Raw genomic sequence first — 19,338 nt, 5'->3', positions numbered from 1 at the left:
CACTTGTGCGTGTAGCTGGCACAGATCGACCACGTCCTCTCCTTGCAACAGGAGCTCTAGCAGCAGCACCACCACGACCCAGGCCACGGCCCCTATTTGACGCTCTCCTCATATTTCTGAAATTTAAGATCTTGCCCTAGAAAGGTCTTTATTGAATAGCGGAACAAAAGAACAACAGTATCGCACGGGTGTATCTCACAGTCAAATATGCAAACTATGCCGCAATTTAATGTTTTTTACACCAAAAGGGTGTGTATTGAATAGCGGAATAGGATAAAAAACTGTGTATCTCACACGTACAAACACAGACTAGGCCCGATTAAATTTTTTCCTACCCTAAAGGGAGGATGAGGAAGAGGAGTATGGAACAGGCAGCACCCTCAAATCTTCAGAAGTATGAGATGAACCCCAAAAACTTGGAAAGGTGGATCTCACACGTACCGACACAGACTATTCCGCAATTTAATTGAGCCCCAAAGGTTTTTATTGAATAGCGGAATAGGAAATATGATCAAAAAAAAGTGTATGTTTTTCACACGTACAGAAGCACACTAGGCCCCAATTACTATTGTTTGTACACCTAAAAGGATGGATGAGGAAGAGGAGGAGGAGGAGTATAGAACAGGCAGCACCCTCAAAGCTTCAGAAGTATGAGATGAACCCCAAAAACTTGGAAAGGTGGATCTCACACGTACCGACACAGACTATTCCGCAATTTAATTGAGCCCCAAAGGTTTTTATTGAATAGCGGAATAGGAAATATGATCAAAAAAAAGTGTATGTTTTTCACACGTACAGAAGCACACTAGGCCCCAATTACTATTGTTTGTACACCTAAAAGGATGGATGAGGAGGAGGAGGAGGAGGAGGAGGAGTATAGAACAGGCAGCACCCTCAAAGCTTCAGAAGTATGAGATGAACCCCAAAAACTTGGAAAGGTGGATCTCACACGTACCGACACAGACTATTCCGCAATTTAATTGAGCCCCAAAGGTTTTTATTGAATAGCGGAATAGGAAATATGATCAAAAAAAAGTGTATGTTTTTCACACGTACAGAAGCACACTAGGCCCCAATTACTATTGTTTGTACACTTAAAAGGATGGATGAGGAGGAGGAGGAGGAGTATAGAACAGGCAGCACACTCAAAGCTTCAGAAGTATGAGATGAACCCCAAAAACTTGGAAAGGTGGATCTCACACGTACCGACACAGACTATTCCGCAATTTAATTGAGCCCCAAAGGTTTTTATAGAATAGCGGAATAGGAAATATGATCAAAAAAAAGTGTATGTTTTTCACACGTACAGAAGCACACTAGGCCCCAATTACTATTGTTTGTACACCTAAAAGGATGGATGAGGAAGAGGAGGAGGAGGAGTATAGAACAGGCAGCACCCTCAAAGCTTCAGAAGTATGAGATGAACCCCAAAAACTTGGAAAGGTGGATCTCACACGTACCGACACAGACTATTCCGCAATTTAATTGAGCCCCAAAGGTTTTTATTGAATAGCGGAATAGGAAATATGATCAAAAAAAAGTGTATGTTTTTCACACGTACAGAAGCACACTAGGCCCCAATTACTATTGTTTGTACACCTAAAAGGATGGATGAGGAAGAGGAGGAGGAGGAGTATAGAACAGGCAGCACCCTCAAAGCTTCAGAAGTATGAGATGAACCCCAAAAACTTGGAAAGGTGGATCTCACACGTACCGACACAGACTATTCCGCAATTTAATTGAGCCCCAAAGGTTTTTATTGAATAGCGGAATAGGAAATATGATAAAAAAAAAGTGTATGTTTTTCACACGTACAGAAGCACACTAGGCCCCAATTACTATTGTTTGTACACCTAAAAGGATGGATGAGGAGGAGGAGGAGGAGGAGGAGGAGTATAGAACAGGCAGCACCCTCAAAGCTTCAGAAGTATGAGATGAACCCTAAAAACTTGGAAAGGTGGATCTCACACGTACCGACATAGACTATTCCGCAATTTAATTGAGCCCCAAAGGTTTTTATAGAATAGCGGAATAGGAAATATGATCAAAAAAAAGTGTATGTTTTTCACACGTACAGAAGCACACTAGGCCCCAATTACTATTGTTTGTACACCTAAAAGGATGGATGAGGAAGAGGAGGAGGAGGAGTATAGAACAGGCAGCACCCTCAAAGCTTCAGAAGTATGAGATGAACCCCAAAAACTTGGAAAGGTGGATCTCACACGTACCGACACAGACTATTCCGCAATTTAATTGAGCCCCAAAGGTTTTTATTGAATAGCGGAATAGGAAATATGATCAAAAAAAAGTGTATGATTTTCACACGTACAGAAGCACACTAGGCCCCAATTACTATTGTTTGTACACCTAAAAGGATGGATGAGGAGGAGGAGGAGGAGGAGTATAGAACAGGCAGCACCCTCAAAGCTTCAGAAGTATGAGATGAACCCCAAAAACTTGGAAAGGTGGATCTCACACGTACCAACACAGACTATTCCGCAATTTAATTGAGCCCCAAAGGTTTTTATTGAATAGCGGAATAGGAAATATGATCAAAAAAAAGTGTATGATTTTCACACGTACAGAAGCACACTAGGCCCCAATTACTATTGTTTGTACACCTAAAAGGATGGATGAGGAGGAGGAGGAGGAGGAGTATAGAACAGGCAGCACCCTCAAAGCTTCAGAAGTATGAGATGAACCCCAAAAACTTGGAAAGGTGGATCTCACACGTACCGACACAGACTATTCCGCAATTTAATTGAGCCCCAAAGGTTTTTATTGAATAGCGGAATAGGAAATATGATCAAAAAAAAGTGTATGTTTTTCACACGTACAGAAGCACACTAGGCCCCAATTACTATTGTTTGTACACCTAAAAGGATGGATGAGGAGGAGGAGGAGGAGGAGGAGTATAGAACAGGCAGCACCCTCAAAGCTTCAGAAGTATGAGATGAACCCCAAAAACTTGGAAAGGTGGATCTCACACGTACCGACACAGACTATTCCGCAATTTAATTGAGCCCCAAAGGTTTTTATAGAATAGCGGAATAGGAAATATGATCAAAAAAAAGTGTATGTTTTTCACACGTACAGAAGCACACTAGGCCCCAATTACTATTGTTTGTACACCTAAAAGGATGGATGAGGAGGAGGAGGAGGAGGAGGAGAACAGGCAGCACCCTCAAAGCTTCAGAAGTATGAGATGAACCCCAAAAACTTGGAAAGGTGGATCTCACACGTACCGACACAGACTATTCCGCAATTTAATTGAGCCCCAAAGGTTTTTATTGAATAGCGGAATAGGAAATATGATAAAAAAAAAGTGTATGTTTTTCACACGTACAGAAGCACACTAGGCCCCAATTACTATTGTTTGTACACTTAAAAGGATGGATGAGGAGGAGGAGGAGGAGTATAGAACAGGCAGCACACTCAAAGCTTCAGAAGTATGAGATGAACCCCAAAAACTTGGAAAGGTGGATCTCACACGTACCGACACAGACTATTCCGCAATTTAATTGAGCCCCAAAGGTTTTTATAGAATAGCGGAATAGGAAATATGATCAAAAAAAAGTGTATGTTTTTCACACGTACAGAAGCACACTAGGCCCCAATTACTATTGTTTGTACACCTAAAAGGATGGATGAGGAAGAGGAGGAGGAGGAGTATAGAACAGGCAGCACCCTCAAAGCTTCAGAAGTATGAGATGAACCCCAAAAACTTGGAAAGGTGGATCTCACACGTACCGACACAGACTATTCCGCAATTTAATTGAGCCCCAAAGGTTTTTATTGAATAGCGGAATAGGAAATATGATCAAAAAAAAGTGTATGTTTTTCACACGTACAGAAGCACACTAGGCCCCAATTACTATTGTTTGTACACCTAAAAGGATGGATGAGGAAGAGGAGGAGGAGGAGTATAGAACAGGCAGCACCCTCAAAGCTTCAGAAGTATGAGATGAACCCCAAAAACTTGGAAAGGTGGATCTCACACGTACCGACACAGACTATTCCGCAATTTAATTGAGCCCCAAAGGTTTTTATTGAATAGCGGAATAGGAAATATGATAAAAAAAAAGTGTATGTTTTTCACACGTACAGAAGCACACTAGGCCCCAATTACTATTGTTTGTACACCTAAAAGGATGGATGAGGAGGAGGAGGAGGAGGAGGAGGAGTATAGAACAGGCAGCACCCTCAAAGCTTCAGAAGTATGAGATGAACCCCAAAAACTTGGAAAGGTGGATCTCACACGTACCGACATAGACTATTCCGCAATTTAATTGAGCCCCAAAGGTTTTTATAGAATAGCGGAATAGGAAATATGATCAAAAAAAAGTGTATGTTTTTCACACGTACAGAAGCACACTAGGCCCCAATTACTATTGTTTGTACACCTAAAAGGATGGATGAGGAAGAGGAGGAGGAGGAGTATAGAACAGGCAGCACCCTCAAAGCTTCAGAAGTATGAGATGAACCCCAAAAACTTGGAAAGGTGGATCTCACACGTACCGACACAGACTATTCCGCAATTTAATTGAGCCCCAAAGGTTTTTATTGAATAGCGGAATAGGAAATATGATCAAAAAAAAGTGTATGATTTTCACACGTACAGAAGCACACTAGGCCCCAATTACTATTGTTTGTACACATAAAAGGATGGATGAGGAGGAGGAGGAGGAGGAGTATAGAACAGGCAGCACCCTCAAAGCTTCAGAAGTATGAGATGAACCCCAAAAACTTGGAAAGGTGGATCTCACACGCACCAACACAGACTATTCCGCAATTTAATTGAGCCCCAAAGGTTTTTATTGAATAGCGGAATAGGAAATATGATCAAAAAAAAGTGTATGATTTTCACACGTACAGAAGCACACTAGGCCCCAATTACTATTGTTTGTACACCTAAAAGGATGGATGAGGAGGAGGAGGAGGAGGAGTATAGAACAGGCAGCACCCTCAAAGCTTCAGAAGTATGAGATGAACCCCAAAAACTTGGAAAGGTGGATCTCACACGTACCGACACAGACTATTCCGCAATTTAATTGAGCCCCAAAGGTTTTTATTGAATAGCGGAATAGGAAATATGATCAAAAAAAAGTGTATGTTTTTCACACGTACAGAAGCACACTAGGCCCCAATTACTATTGTTTGTACACCTAAAAGGATGGATGAGGAGGAGGAGGAGGAGGAGGAGTATAGAACAGGCAGCACCCTCAAAGCTTCAGAAGTATGAGATGAACCCCAAAAACTTGGAAAGGTGGATCTCACACGTACCGACACAGACTATTCCGCAATTTAATTGAGCCCCAAAGGTTTTTATAGAATAGCGGAATAGGAAATATGATCAAAAAAAAGTGTATGTTTTTCACACGTACAGAAGCACACTAGGCCCCAATTACTATTGTTTGTACACCTAAAAGGATGGATGAGGAGGAGGAGGAGGAGGAGGAGAACAGGCAGCACCCTCAAAGCTTCAGAAGTATGAGATGAACCCCAAAAACTTGGAAAGGTGGATCTCACACGTACCGACACAGACTATTCCGCAATTTAATTGAGCCCCAAAGGTTTTTATTGAATAGCGGAATAGGAAATATGATAAAAAAAAAGTGTATGTTTTTCACACGTACAGAAGCACACTAGGCCCCAATTACTATTGTTTGTACACTTAAAAGGATGGATGAGGAGGAGGAGGAGGAGGAGTATAGAACAGGCAGCACCCTCAAAGCTTCAGAAGTATGAGATGAACCCCAAAAACTTGGAAAGGTGGATCTCACACGTACCGACACAGACTATTCCGCAATTTAATTGAGCCCCAAAGGTTTTTATAGAATAGCGGAATAGGAAATATGATCAAAAAAAAGTGTATGTTTTTCACACGTACAGAAGCACACTAGGCCCCAATTACTATTGTTTGTACACCTAAAAGGATGGATGAGGAGGAGGAGGAGGAGGAGTATAGAACAGGCAGCACCCTCAAAGCTTCAGAAGTATGAGATGAACCCCAAAAACTTGGAAAGGTGGATCTCACACGTACCAACACAGACTATTCCGCAACTTAATTGAGCCCCAAAGGTTTTTATTGAATAGCGGAATAGGAAATATGATCAAAAAAAAGTGTATGATTTTCACACGTACAGAAGCACACTAGGCCCCAATTACTATTGTTTGTACACCTAAAAGGATGGATGAGGAGGAGGAGGAGGAGGAGTATAGAACAGGCAGCACCCTCAAAGCTTCAGAAGTATGAGATGAACCCCAAAAACTTGGAAAGGTGGATCTCACACGTACCGACACAGACTATTCCGCAATTTAATTGAGCCCCAAAGGTTTTTATTGAATAGCGGAATAGGAAATATGATCAAAAAAAAGTGTATGTTTTTCACACGTACAGAAGCACACTAGGCCCCAATTACTATTGTTTGTACACCTAAAAGGATGGATGAGGAGGAGGAGGAGGAGGAGGAGTATAGAACAGGCAGCACCCTCAAAGCTTCAGAAATATGAGATGAACCCCAAAAACTTGGAAAGGTGGATCTCACACGTACCGACACAGACTATTCCGCAATTTAATTGAGCCCCAAAGGTTTTTATAGAATAGCGGAATAGGAAATATGATCAAAAAAAAGTGTATGTTTTTCACACGTACAGAAGCACACTAGGCCCCAATTACTATTGTTTGTACACCTAAAAGGATGGATGAGGAGGAGGAGGAGGAGGAGGAGAACAGGCAGCACCCTCAAAGCTTCAGAAGTATGAGATGAACCCCAAAAACTTGGAAAGGTGGATCTCACACGTACCGACACAGACTATTCCGCAATTTAATTGAGCCCCAAAGGTTTTTATTGAATAGCGGAATAGGAAATATGATCAAAAAAAAGTGTATGTTTTTCACACGTACAGAAGCACACTAGGCCCCAATTACTATTGTTTGTACACTTAAAAGGATGGATGAGGAGGAGGAGGAGGAGGAGTATAGAACAGGCAGCACCCTCAAAGCTTCAGAAGTATGAGATGAACCCCAAAAACTTGGAAAGGTGGATCTCACACGTACCGACACAGACTATTCCGCAATTTAATTGAGCCCCAAAGGTTTTTATAGAATAGCGGAATAGGAAATATGATCAAAAAAAAGTGTATGTTTTTCACACGTACAGAAGCACACTAGGCCCCAATTACTATTGTTTGTACACCTAAAAGGATGGATGAGGAGGAGGAGGAGGAGGAGGAGTATAGAACAGGCAGCACCCTCAAAGCTTCAGAAGTATGAGATGAACCCCAAAAACTTGGAAAGGTGGATCTCACACGTACCGACACAGACTATTCCGCAATTTAATTGAGCCCCAAAGGTTTTTATTGAATAGCGGAATAGGAAATATGATAAAAAAAAAGTGTATGATTTTCACACGTACAGAAGCACACTAGGCCCCAATTACTATTGTTTGTACACTTAAAAGGATGGATGAGGAGGAGGAGGAGGAGGAGGAGTATAGAACAGGCAGCACCCTCAAAGCTTCAGAAATATGAGATGAACCCCAAAAACTTGGAAAGGTGGATCTCACACGTACCGACACAGACTATTCCGCAATTTAATTGAGCCCCAAAGGTTTTTATTGAATAGCGGAATAGGAAATATGATCAAAAAAAAGTGTATGTTTTTCACACGTACAGAAGCACACTAGGCCCCAATTACTATTGTTTGTACACCTAAAAGGATGGATGAGGAAGAGGAGGAGGAGGAGTATAGAACAGGCAGCACCCTCAAAGCTTCAGAAGTATGAGATGAACCCCAAAAACTTGGAAAGGTGGATCTCACACGTACCGACACAGACTATTCCGCAATTTAATTGAGCCCCAAAGGTTTTTATTGAATAGCGGAATAGGAAATATGATCAAAAAAAAGTGTATGTTTTTCACACGTACAGAAGCACACTAGGCCCCAATTACTATTGTTTGTACACCTAAAAGGATGGATGAGGAGGAGGAGGAGGAGGAGGAGGAGGAGTATAGAACAGGCAGCACCCTCAAAGCTTCAGAAGTATGAGATGAACCCCAAAAACTTGGAAAGGTGGATCTCACACGTACCGACATAGACTATTCCGCAATTTAATTGAGCCCCAAAGGTTTTTATAGAATAGCGGAATAGGAAATATGATCAAAAAAAAGTGTATGTTTTTCACACGTACAGAAGCACACTAGGCCCCAATTACTATTGTTTGTACACCTAAAAGGATGGATGAGGAAGAGGAGGAGGAGGAGTATAGAACAGGCAGCACCCTCAAAGCTTCAGAAGTATGAGATGAACCCCAAAAACTTGGAAAGGTGGATCTCACACGTACCGACACAGACTATTCCGCAATTTAATTGAGCCCCAAAGGTTTTTATTGAATAGCGGAATAGGAAATATGATAAAAAAAAAGTGTATGATTTTCACACGTACAGAAGCACACTAGGCCCCAATTACTATTGTTTGTACACCTAAAAGGATGGATGAGGAGGAGGAGGAGGAGGAGTATAGAACAGGCAGCACCCTCAAAGCTTCAGAAGTATGAGATGAACCCCAAAAACTTGGAAAGGTGGATCTCACACGTACCGACACAGACTATTCCGCAATTTAATTGAGCCCCAAAGGTTTTTATTGAATAGCGGAATAGGAAATATGATCAAAAAAAAGTGTATGTTTTTCACACGTACAGAAGCACACTAGGCCCCAATTACTATTGTTTGTACACCTAAAAGGATGGATGAGGAGGAGGAGGAGGAGGAGGAGTATAGAACAGGCAGCACCCTCAAAGCTTCAGAAGTATGAGATGAACCCCAAAAACTTGGAAAGGTGGATCTCACACGTACCGACACAGACTATTCCGCAATTTAATTGAGCCCCAAAGGTTTTTATAGAATAGCGGAATAGGAAATATGATCAAAAAAAAGTGTATGTTTTTCACACGTACAGAAGCACACTAGGCCCCAATTACTATTGTTTGTACACCTAAAAGGATGGATGAGGAGGAGGAGGAGGAGGAGTATAGAACAGGCAGCACCCTCAAAGCTTCAGAAGTATGAGATTGTATTCACTGTAACCCACAAAGATTGTGTTCACTGTACCCCACAAAGATTGTGTTCACTGTACCACACAAAGGTTTTGTTCACTGCACCCCACAAAGATTGTGTTCACTGCACTCCAAAAGGATTGTCTTCACTGCACCCCACAAAGATTGTGTTCACTGTACCCCACAAAGGTTTTGTTCACTGCACCCCACAAAGATTGTGTTCACTGTACCCCACAAAGGTTTTGTTCACTGCACCCCACAAAGATTGTGTTCACTGTACCCCCCAAAGATTTTGTTCACTGCATACCACAAGGATTGTCTTCACTGCACCCCACAAGGATTGTCTTCACTGCACCCCACAAGGATTGTCTTCACTGCACCCCACAAAGATTGTGTTCACTGTACCCCACAAAGATTTTGTTCACTGCACTCCAAAAGGATTGTCTTCACTGCACCCCACAAAGATTGTGTTCACTGTACCCCACAAAGGTTTTGTTCACTGCACCCCACAAAGATTGTGTTCACTGTACCCCACAAAGGTTTTGTTCACTGCACCCCACAAAAATTGTGTTCACTGTACCCCCCAAAGATTTTGTTCACTGCACCCCACAAGGATTGTCTTCACTGCACCCCACAAGGATTGTCTTCACTGCACCTCACAAAGATTGTGTTCACTGTACCCCACAAAGGTTGTGTTCACTGCACCCCACAAAGGTTTTGTTCACTGCACCCCACAAAGGTTTTGTTCACTGCACCCCACAAAGATTGTGTTCACTGCACCCCACAAAGGTTTTGTTCACTGCACCCCACAAAGATTGTGTTCACTGTACCCCACAAAGATTGTGTTCACTGTACCCCACAAAGGTTTTGTTCACTGCACCCCACAAAGATTGTGTTCACTGTACCCCACAAAGGTTGTGTTCACTGCACCCCACAAAGGTTTTGTTCACTGCACCCCACAAAGATTGTGTTCACTGCACCCCACAAAGATTGTGTTCACTGTACCCCACAAAGGTTTTGTTCACTGCACCCCACAAAGATTGTGTTCACTGTACCCCACAAAGATTGTGTTCACTGCACTCCAAAAGGATTTTCTTCACTGCACCCCACAAAGATTGTGTTCACTGTACCCCACAAAGATTTTGTTCACTGCAACCCACAAAGATTGTGTTCACTGTACCCCACAACGATTTTGTTCACTGCACTCCAAAAGGATTGTCTTCACTGCACCCCACAAAGATTGTGTTCACTGTACCCCACAAAGGTTTTGTTCACTGCACCCCACAAAGATTGTGTTCACTGTACCCCACAAAGGTTTTGTTCACTGCACCCCACAAAGATTGTGTTCACTGTACCCCACAAAGATTGTGTTCACTGTACCCCACAAAGGTTTTGTTCACTGCACCCCACAAAGATTGTGTTCACTGTACCCCACAAAGGTTGTGTTCACTGCACCCCACAAAGGTTTTGTTCACTGCACCCCACAAAGGTTTTGTTCACTGTACCCCACAAAGGTTTTGTTCACTGCACCCCACAAAGATTGTGTTCACTGTACCCCACAAAGGTTTTGTTCACTGCACCCCACAAAGATTGTGTTCACTGTACCCCCCAAAGATTTTGTTCACTGCACCCCACAAGGATTGTCTTCACTGCACCCCACAAGGATTGTCTTCACTGCACCCCACAAAGATTGTGTTCACTGTACCCCACAAAGATTTTGTTCACTGCACCCCACAAAGATTGTGTTCACTGTACCCCACAAAGATTTTGTTCACTGCACTCCAAAAGGATTGTCTTCACTGCACCCCACAAAGATTGTCTTCACTGTACCCCATAAAGGTTTTGTTCACTGCACCCCACAAAGATTGTGCTCACTGTACCCCACAAAGGTTTTGTTCACTGCACCCCACAAAGATTGTGTTCACTGTACCCCACAAAGATTGTGTTCACTGTACCCCACAAAGGTTTTGTTCACTGCACCCCACAAGGATTGTCTTCACTGCACCCCACAAGGATTGTCTTCACTGCACCCCACAAAGATTGTGTTCACTGTACCCCACAAAGATTTTGTTCACTGCACCCCACAAAGATTGTGTTCACTGTACCCCACAAAGATTTTGTTCACTGCACTCCAAAAGGATTGTCTTCACTGCACCCCACAAAGATTGTGTTCACTGTACCCCACAAAGGGTTTGTTCACTGCACCCCACAAAGATTGTGTTCACTGTACCCCACAAAGGTTTTGTTCACTGCACCCCACAAAGATTGTGTTCACTGTACCCCACAAAGATTGTGTTCACTGTACCCCACAAAGGTTTTGTTCACTGCACCCCACAAAGATTGTGTTCACTGTACCCCACAAAGGTTGTGTTCACTGCACCCCACAAAGGTTTTGTTCACTGCACCCCACAAAGATTGTGTTCACTGCACCCCACAAAGATTGTGTTCACTGTACCCCACAAAGGTTTTGTTCACTGCACCCCACAAAGATTGTGTTCACTGTACCCCACAAAGATTGTGTTCACTGTACCCCACAAAGGTTTTGTTCACTGCACTCCAAAAGGATTGTCTTCACTGCACCCCACAAAGATTGTGTTCACTGTACCCCACAAAGGTTTTGTTCACTGCACCCCACAAAGATTGTGTTCACTGTACCCCACAAAGGTTTTGTTCACTGCACCCCACAAAGATTGTGTTCACTGTACCCCCCAAAGATTTTGTTCACTGCACCCCACAAGGATTGTCTTCACTGCACCCCACAAGGATTGTCTTCACTGCACCCCACAAAGATTGTGTTCACTGCACCCCACAAAGGTTTTGTTCACTGCACCCCACAAAGATTGTGTTCACTGTACCCCCCAAAGATTTTGTTCACTGCACCCCACAAGGATTGTCTTCACTGCACCCCACAAGGATTGTCTTCACTGCACCCCACAAAGATTGTGTTCACTGTACCCCACAAAGATTTTGTTCACTGCACTCCAAAAGGATTGTGTTCACTGTACCCCACAAAGATTGTGTTCACTGTACCCCACAAAGGTTTTGTTCACTGCACCCCACAAAGATTGTGTTCACTGTACCCCACAAAGGTTGTGTTCACTGCACCCCACAAAGGTTTTGTTCACTGCACCCCACAAAGATTGTGTTCACTGCACCCCACAAAGATTGTGTTCACTGTACCCCACAAAGGTTTTGTTCACTGCACCCCACAAAGATTGTGTTCACTGTACCCCACAAAGATTGTGTTCACTGCACTCCAAAAGGATTTTCTTCACTGCACCCCACAAAGATTGTGTTCACTGTACCCCACAAAGATTTTGTTCACTGCAACCCACAAAGATTGTGTTCACTGTACCCCACAACGATTTTGTTCACTGCACTCCAAAAGGATTGTCTTCACTGCACCCCACAAAGATTGTGTTCACTGTACCCCACAAAGGTTTTGTTCACTGCACCCCACAAAGATTGTGTTCACTGTACCCCACAAAGGTTTTGTTCACTGCACCCCACAAAGATTGTGTTCACTGTACCCCACAAAGATTGTGTTCACTGTACCCCACAAAGGTTTTGTTCACTGCACCCCACAAAGATTGTGTTCACTGTACCCCACAAAGGTTGTGTTCACTGCACCCCACAAAGGTTTTGTTCACTGCACCCCACAAAGGTTTTGTTCACTGTACCCCACAAAGGTTTTGTTCACTGCACCCCACAAAGATTGTGTTCACTGTACCCCACAAAGGTTTTGTTCACTGCACCCCACAAAGATTGTGTTCACTGTACCCCCCAAAGATTTTGTTCACTGCACCCCACAAGGATTGTCTTCACTGCACCCCACAAGGATTGTCTTCACTGCACCCCACAAAGATTGTGTTCACTGTACCCCACAAAGATTTTGTTCACTGCACCCCACAAAGATTGTGTTCACTGTACCCCACAAAGATTTTGTTCACTGCACTCCAAAAGGATTGTCTTCACTGCACCCCACAAAGATTGTCTTCACTGTACCCCATAAAGGTTTTGTTCACTGCACCCCACAAAGATTGTGCTCACTGTACCCCACAAAGGTTTTGTTCACTGCACCCCACAAAGATTGTGTTCACTGTACCCCACAAAGATTGTGTTCACTGTACCCCACAAAGGTTTTGTTCACTGCACCCCACAAGGATTGTCTTCACTGCACCCCACAAGGATTGTCTTCACTGCACCCCACAAAGATTGTGTTCACTGTACCCCACAAAGATTTTGTTCACTGCACCCCACAAAGATTGTGTTCACTGTACCCCACAAAGATTTTGTTCACTGCACTCCAAAAGGATTGTCTTCACTGCACCCCACAAAGATTGTGTTCACTGTACCCCACAAAGGGTTTGTTCACTGCACCCCACAAAGATTGTGTTCACTGTACCCCACAAAGGTTTTGTTCACTGCACCCCACAAAGATTGTGTTCACTGTACCCCACAAAGATTGTGTTCACTGTACCCCACAAAGGTTTTGTTCACTGCACCCCACAAAGATTGTGTTCACTGTACCCCACAAAGGTTGTGTTCACTGCACCCCACAAAGGTTTTGTTCACTGCACCCCACAAAGATTGTGTTCACTGCACCCCACAAAGATTGTGTTCACTGTACCCCACTAAGGTTTTGTTCACTGCACCCCACAAAGATTGTGTTCACTGTACCCCACAAAGATTGTGTTCACTGTACCCCACAAAGGTTTTGTTCACTGCACTCCAAAAGGATTGTCTTCACTGCACCCCACAAAGATTGTGTTCACTGTACCCCACAAAGGTTTTGTTCACTGCACCCCACAAAGATTGTGTTCACTGTACCCCACAAAGGTTTTGTTCACTGCACCCCACAAAGATTGTGTTCACTGTACCCCCCAAAGATTTTGTTCACTGCACCCCACAAGGATTGTCTTCACTGCACCCCACAAGGATTGTCTTCACTGCACCCCACAAAGATTGTGTTCACTGCACCCCACAAAGGTTTTGTTCACTGCACCCCACAAAGATTGTGTTCACTGTACCCCCCAAAGATTTTGTTCACTGCACCCCACAAGGATTGTCTTCTCTGCACCCCACAAAGATTGTGTTCACTGCACCCCCCAAAGATTTTGTTCACTGCACCCCACAAGGATTGTCTTCACTGCACCCCACAAGGATTGTCTTCACTGCACCCCACAAAGATTGTGTTCACTGTACCCCCACAAAGGTTTTGTTCACTGCACCCCACAAAGATTTTGTTCACTGCACTCCAAAAGGATTGTGTTCACTGCACCCCAAAAAGATTGTGTTCACTGCAGCCCATACACAGAAAAATGGATGTGGATCACTGACACCTGCCTATCTCCTATCCCACACCACACAGCAATATCGATTGTAGTTGGTAGAACACAGTTTCCCTAAAATTCAGCAGCAGCCTCTCCCTAACAGGATTGAGAAGAGATCGTAGATCAGGAGAACTAAGTGCAGACCCCACCCCACACAGCAATATCGATTGTAGTTTGTAGAACACTCTGACCCTAAAATTCAGCAGCAGCCTCTCCCTAACAGGATTGAGAAGAGATCGTAGATCAGGATTGAGTGCAGACCCCACCCCCCACACAGCAATATCGATTGTAGTTTGCAGAAGACACTGACCCTATAATTCAGCAGACTCTATCCCTAAAATGCCTACAACTCGCCCTGCCTAAACACTCCGACCTGTCCCTCAATTCTATCCGGACACAAATGGTTTTTTCCTGCCTATCTTTCCCTAATCAGCAGCCAGCACGTTGATGTGTGCTCTGTCCCTGATCTAAGCAGCATAATGACGCCGCTGCGGCTGCCTCGAACTTATAAAGACTTGGTCACATGCTTCAGACGGCCAATCACAGCTACTGAGACATTTGCAGGCATGGCTGGGATGGCTTAAGGCACACCAGTTAAACGGTTGTTGATTGGCTGTTGAAAGCCCGCCATGAAAAGAGCGCCAAAGCATGCAAAACCCGGAAATAAAACGACCGAACACGGATTTTTACCCGAATATACAGTAAAGTGTCCGTGTTCGTGTTCGGGTAACAAAAATCCAATTATTCGGTACGAACACGAATAATACAGTCCGTGTTCGCTCAACACTACATAGGACTCAATATTGTTTTAGTATTGTCCATATACATTATTTCCCCATTTCCTGTAGTTGCCCATATGTTTACATCAGGAAGGAAGTTGGGAAATTGCAAACTTCCGGAGTCCCCATCTCATTAACATACATCGTTGTTAAACCACACTGATAAGTTATGCCGATCTTCAATAATGTATAATCCTAAGGATCGTACTATTTGGGAGCTGGTTTGAGATAAATATGGGAAGCAATTTACGTCCACAGTCTTTCACAATCACTGCGGACACCGGAAGTAGTAATCAGCCTGACGCTTCATAAGGACGGACGTGGCGGCGCGCACCTCCCTCCTATCTCAGAAGAAGCCCATTGAGAGGAAACGACGTTAGAGAGGAGGCGTGTCGCGCCGCCACGTGACGTCACACACAAGCCCGGTCTGCAGCCGGGATCTGTGTAACTGCATACTACGCTCATATCCCCCGTTTTCATGTAAGTGCAATACTTTCCTAATAAACCGATATTTGGGGTATCATGCTATGGTCTTCTTTTTTGCCCTATACATGTCCATTTGTGGAAGTCCAAGGCATTAAGGAACCGATAGCAGGAGCGGGATAACATCTTCTGACAATCGATCCACACAGGAAGCATCCAGCAGTGGATAGTGTTTGTGCCTGCTTTTTCCCTGAAGTTGGTAAGAGGCCACTTATATCTTACCACGGGGTGACCTATTCTCAGATATCTCCTTCTTACCAAATAGTGGAAATTTCTGTCTACTTATTTAATATCTCTGGTAAGGAGGCAAGCCCTCTGGTGGCGGGATCTTCAGTCACTAAGCACAAGACACAGCACTCTGATTTTTATGAACTTTATTATTTTCACTTGAGAACACTGTTTGGATTTGATTGTTTCAGGAATTGGGACTCTTGTTGTCTTCATTCTGTGCACTTCACATATGTGGTTTTATTCATGTTTTTGTGCCAGATCACCTTTGACACCCTGGTCCTTATTTAGCAAAGCACTATATTCATTTGTTTGTACATTTGTTATGTACACAGTGTGATTTTCATTCAGCGCACCTATTTATTCATTTCTATTTACTCTATACACAGTTCAGGTAGCAGCTTTTGAGTTATCAGCGCACCCATTTATCACAACATAATAGCCAGCAGGGGCCTCCGGTGGCACAGGCGCGCACTGATTGGCCCAGAGGGGGAGCCAATCAGCGGGTCAGGCGGACGCGATGTCCGCCGGTTACCCGCAATTGCTCCCCAGAGAGACAGAATGGCAGTCTGCCGATGTAAACAAGGCAGACTGCCGTTCTGTCAGAGATGAACATAGTGATCTTGTCTTCCTGCTATTTAGGGACAAGGATTTTGGTGTTCATCTAGTGAGCCCATCCCCCCCCACAGTTAGAAAGCCTCCCGTAGGGACACACTTAACCCTTTGATCGCCCCTGGTGTTAACCTTGTCCCTCCCAGTGTCATTAATACAGTAACAGTGCATATTTTTATCACTCATTACTGTAGTAATGTCACTGGTTCCCTCAAAAGTGTCAGTTTGGGGTCTGATTTGTCCCCTGGAATGTCGCAGTCCCACTAAAAATCACTGATCGCCACCATTACTAGTAAAAAAAAAAAAAAATTAAATTGCCATAAATCTATCCACTAGTTTGCAGACGCGATAATTTTTGTGCAAACCGATCAATATATGCTTATTGGGATTTTCTTTTATCAAAAATATGTAGCAGAATACATATAGGTCTAAATTGATGAAGAAATTCGATTTTTTACATTTTTTTTTTATTGGATATGTTTTATAGCAGAAAGTAAAAAGTATTGTTTTTTTTTTTTTTTCAAAATTGTCAGCCTTTTTTTGTTCTAGCACAAAAAATAAAAACTGCAGAGGTGATCAAATACCACCAAAAGAAAGCTCTATTTGTGGGGAAAAGGGATGTTAATTTTCCTTGGGTACAGCTTTCCACGACCGCGCAGTTGTCAGTTAAAGTAACGTAGTACCATATCGCAAAAAAATTACCAGATCATTAAGGGGGTAAAACCTTCTGGTCCAGAAGTCATTAAAAAAAAAAAAAAAAAAGTTGGATGGTGTCTATTTTTCTAATCATTTCAACAGAATAATTTCCAGTCCATCACAAGATCACCAAATATCTTCTGTACCCAGGGTCGTACCGTGGGGTTGGCCAGAACGGCGCCCGCCAGGGGCGCAGGCCGAGGGGGGGCGGAAAAACACTGGCAGTGTAGTGCAGACACAGTGACTTACCGCTCCTGTTCAGCCTGCGCCCCCCGGGCCTCGCGGCTGGCACCCCCCCCCCTGCTCCATTCCCGGAAGCCGCCCACCCGGAGTTCGCTGTGTGTCCACTCTCCAGGGCCAGGCAGGACTCAGGGGATGACAGTCTGTGTTTGTCGGAGCTCAGTGCGATGGGCGACTCCCCTCGTCACAGGGCTCCGCCCACATGACCTCATCAGCAGGCTCCTAGGCAGCTCTAGGCTCATGCTGCCGGTGGTGGATGAATGCTGCACTCTCTCTCTGCAAGTGACGGAAGGCCTGGCAGGCTCCCAGGTACCATAAGAAGTTAAAGAAGAAGAAATATTTAAAAATTCAATGTAGACAATACTATATATATATATATATATAAATATATACAGGATGTGGCCTCTATACTGCACTATATATATATATATATATATATATATATATATATTTATAGAGGAGGCCACATCCTGTGTGTGTGTGCGTGTGTATATATATATATATATATATATATAGTGCATTATAGAGGAGGCCACAACCTGCGTGTGTATATATATATATATATATACATATACACACAGGATGTGGCCTCCTCTATAATGCACTCATAATCATATATTTATATATATATATATATATATATATATATATATATATATATATATATATATATATATATACATATATATACACACACACACACAGGATGTGGCCTCCTCTATACTCAGGGCGTACCAAGCGGTTGGCGAGACCGGCGCCCACCAGGGGCGCAGGCCAAGGGGGGGCGCAAAAAATTGCAGTGTTAGTCTAGTCGACGTCGCTGATATGATTATCCTGCACTGCTGTCTGCCTGCTGCTGCCTCTACAGTGCCCGCCCCCCCCCCCCCCGCCCGCAGCACACACTGTGGTGGCTAGGATCATGGAGGGGGAAGAAGGTAAATCCTCCTTCGCTCTGAATGCTGAAGCCTCAGCCACGCTTTCCGGCCGAGGGTCCAGCAAGCGGAGGAGGTTTTACCTTCTTCCTTCTCCATGCCTAGTGGATTGGCTCCACCCATCTGGCACCTCCTCCCTCCATGATCATCTTCTCCATTCAGGCAGCGCGCGCGCGTCGGTCACTCACCGTCTGTGCAGAGCTGCTCCACCTCTGATCTAAGGGGGGAGGGGCTCTAATCCAAAGGGGATTTCTAATCTAATGGGGATGCACTAATCTAAAGGGGGATTCTTATGTAAAGAAAGATTCTGATCTACAGGTGGACTGCTAATCTAAGGGGGGATCCTGATCTGATGGAAGATTCTGATATAAAAGAAAACTCCAGATTTAGGCCCCATGCACACGGGGCGTTTTTAACGCTGCTGTAAGTAGCGTCAGGCGTTTTCTTCTTGCAGCCTAAAAACGCCCCTCCATGTTATTCTATGGCCTCATGCACACACAGACGTTTTTAAGCTGTAAGTGGCCTAAGCGTTTTTCAGCTGCAACAAGAACCCACGGCCTGCGCGTTCTGAGGCCCAGCGTTAGAGTGTAAAAAGCGCTTGACGCTATTTAACACTACTTAACGTTTTTATCGGCGTTTTAGAAATGTGATTGGTCACTGTAATGGAGTAAAAACACAGGAAATGCATTTTTACATTTCCCAAGTGTCCTTTGCTCAGCCGTGTGGGTGGTGTGTCTCTGTGGTCATACAGGAGAGAGGGACAATGGCTGCAGACATAGGTCAGACAGAGCTGATCTCTGCCGTTGAGGCTCATCCTGAGCTATGGGATGTCTCCCATCCTTTTTACAGCGATAGGATAAAGAAAACCAAATTATGGATAGATATCTCAGAGGCACTAACACCAGGCTGGGACAGAGAAGAAGGAAAGAAGTTTTTCTGTATAATTACAAAGAATGCATATTAACCTTACTTCACCTTT

General features: G+C 43.8%; 1 protein-coding gene across 1 annotated transcript in view; it reads left to right on the top strand.

Moving 5' to 3' along the window:
• Positions 1-18,346: 18,346 nt before the first annotated feature.
• The window catches only part of LOC309543601 (pancreatic secretory granule membrane major glycoprotein GP2-like), a gene marked incomplete at its 5' end in the record, with an annotated part of 43,807 nt that continues 42,815 nt past the window's right edge, over positions 18,347-19,338 (top strand). Inside the window, one exon of the mRNA XM_082276059.1 lies at positions 18,347-18,362. Within this exon, the coding sequence (XP_082132185.1) occupies positions 18,347-18,362 (16 nt within the window). The remainder of the gene's footprint in view (positions 18,363-19,338) is intronic.

The sequence above is a fragment of the Pelophylax lessonae genome (assembly GCF_965119305.1).
Source record: "Pelophylax lessonae genome assembly, contig: HAP1_SCAFFOLD_262, whole genome shotgun sequence".
NCBI classification, from domain to species: Eukaryota; Metazoa; Chordata; class Amphibia; order Anura; family Ranidae; genus Pelophylax; species Pelophylax lessonae.
The sequence above is the reverse complement of the archived record's forward strand: the minus strand, read 5'-3'. Positions and strand labels throughout refer to the sequence as shown.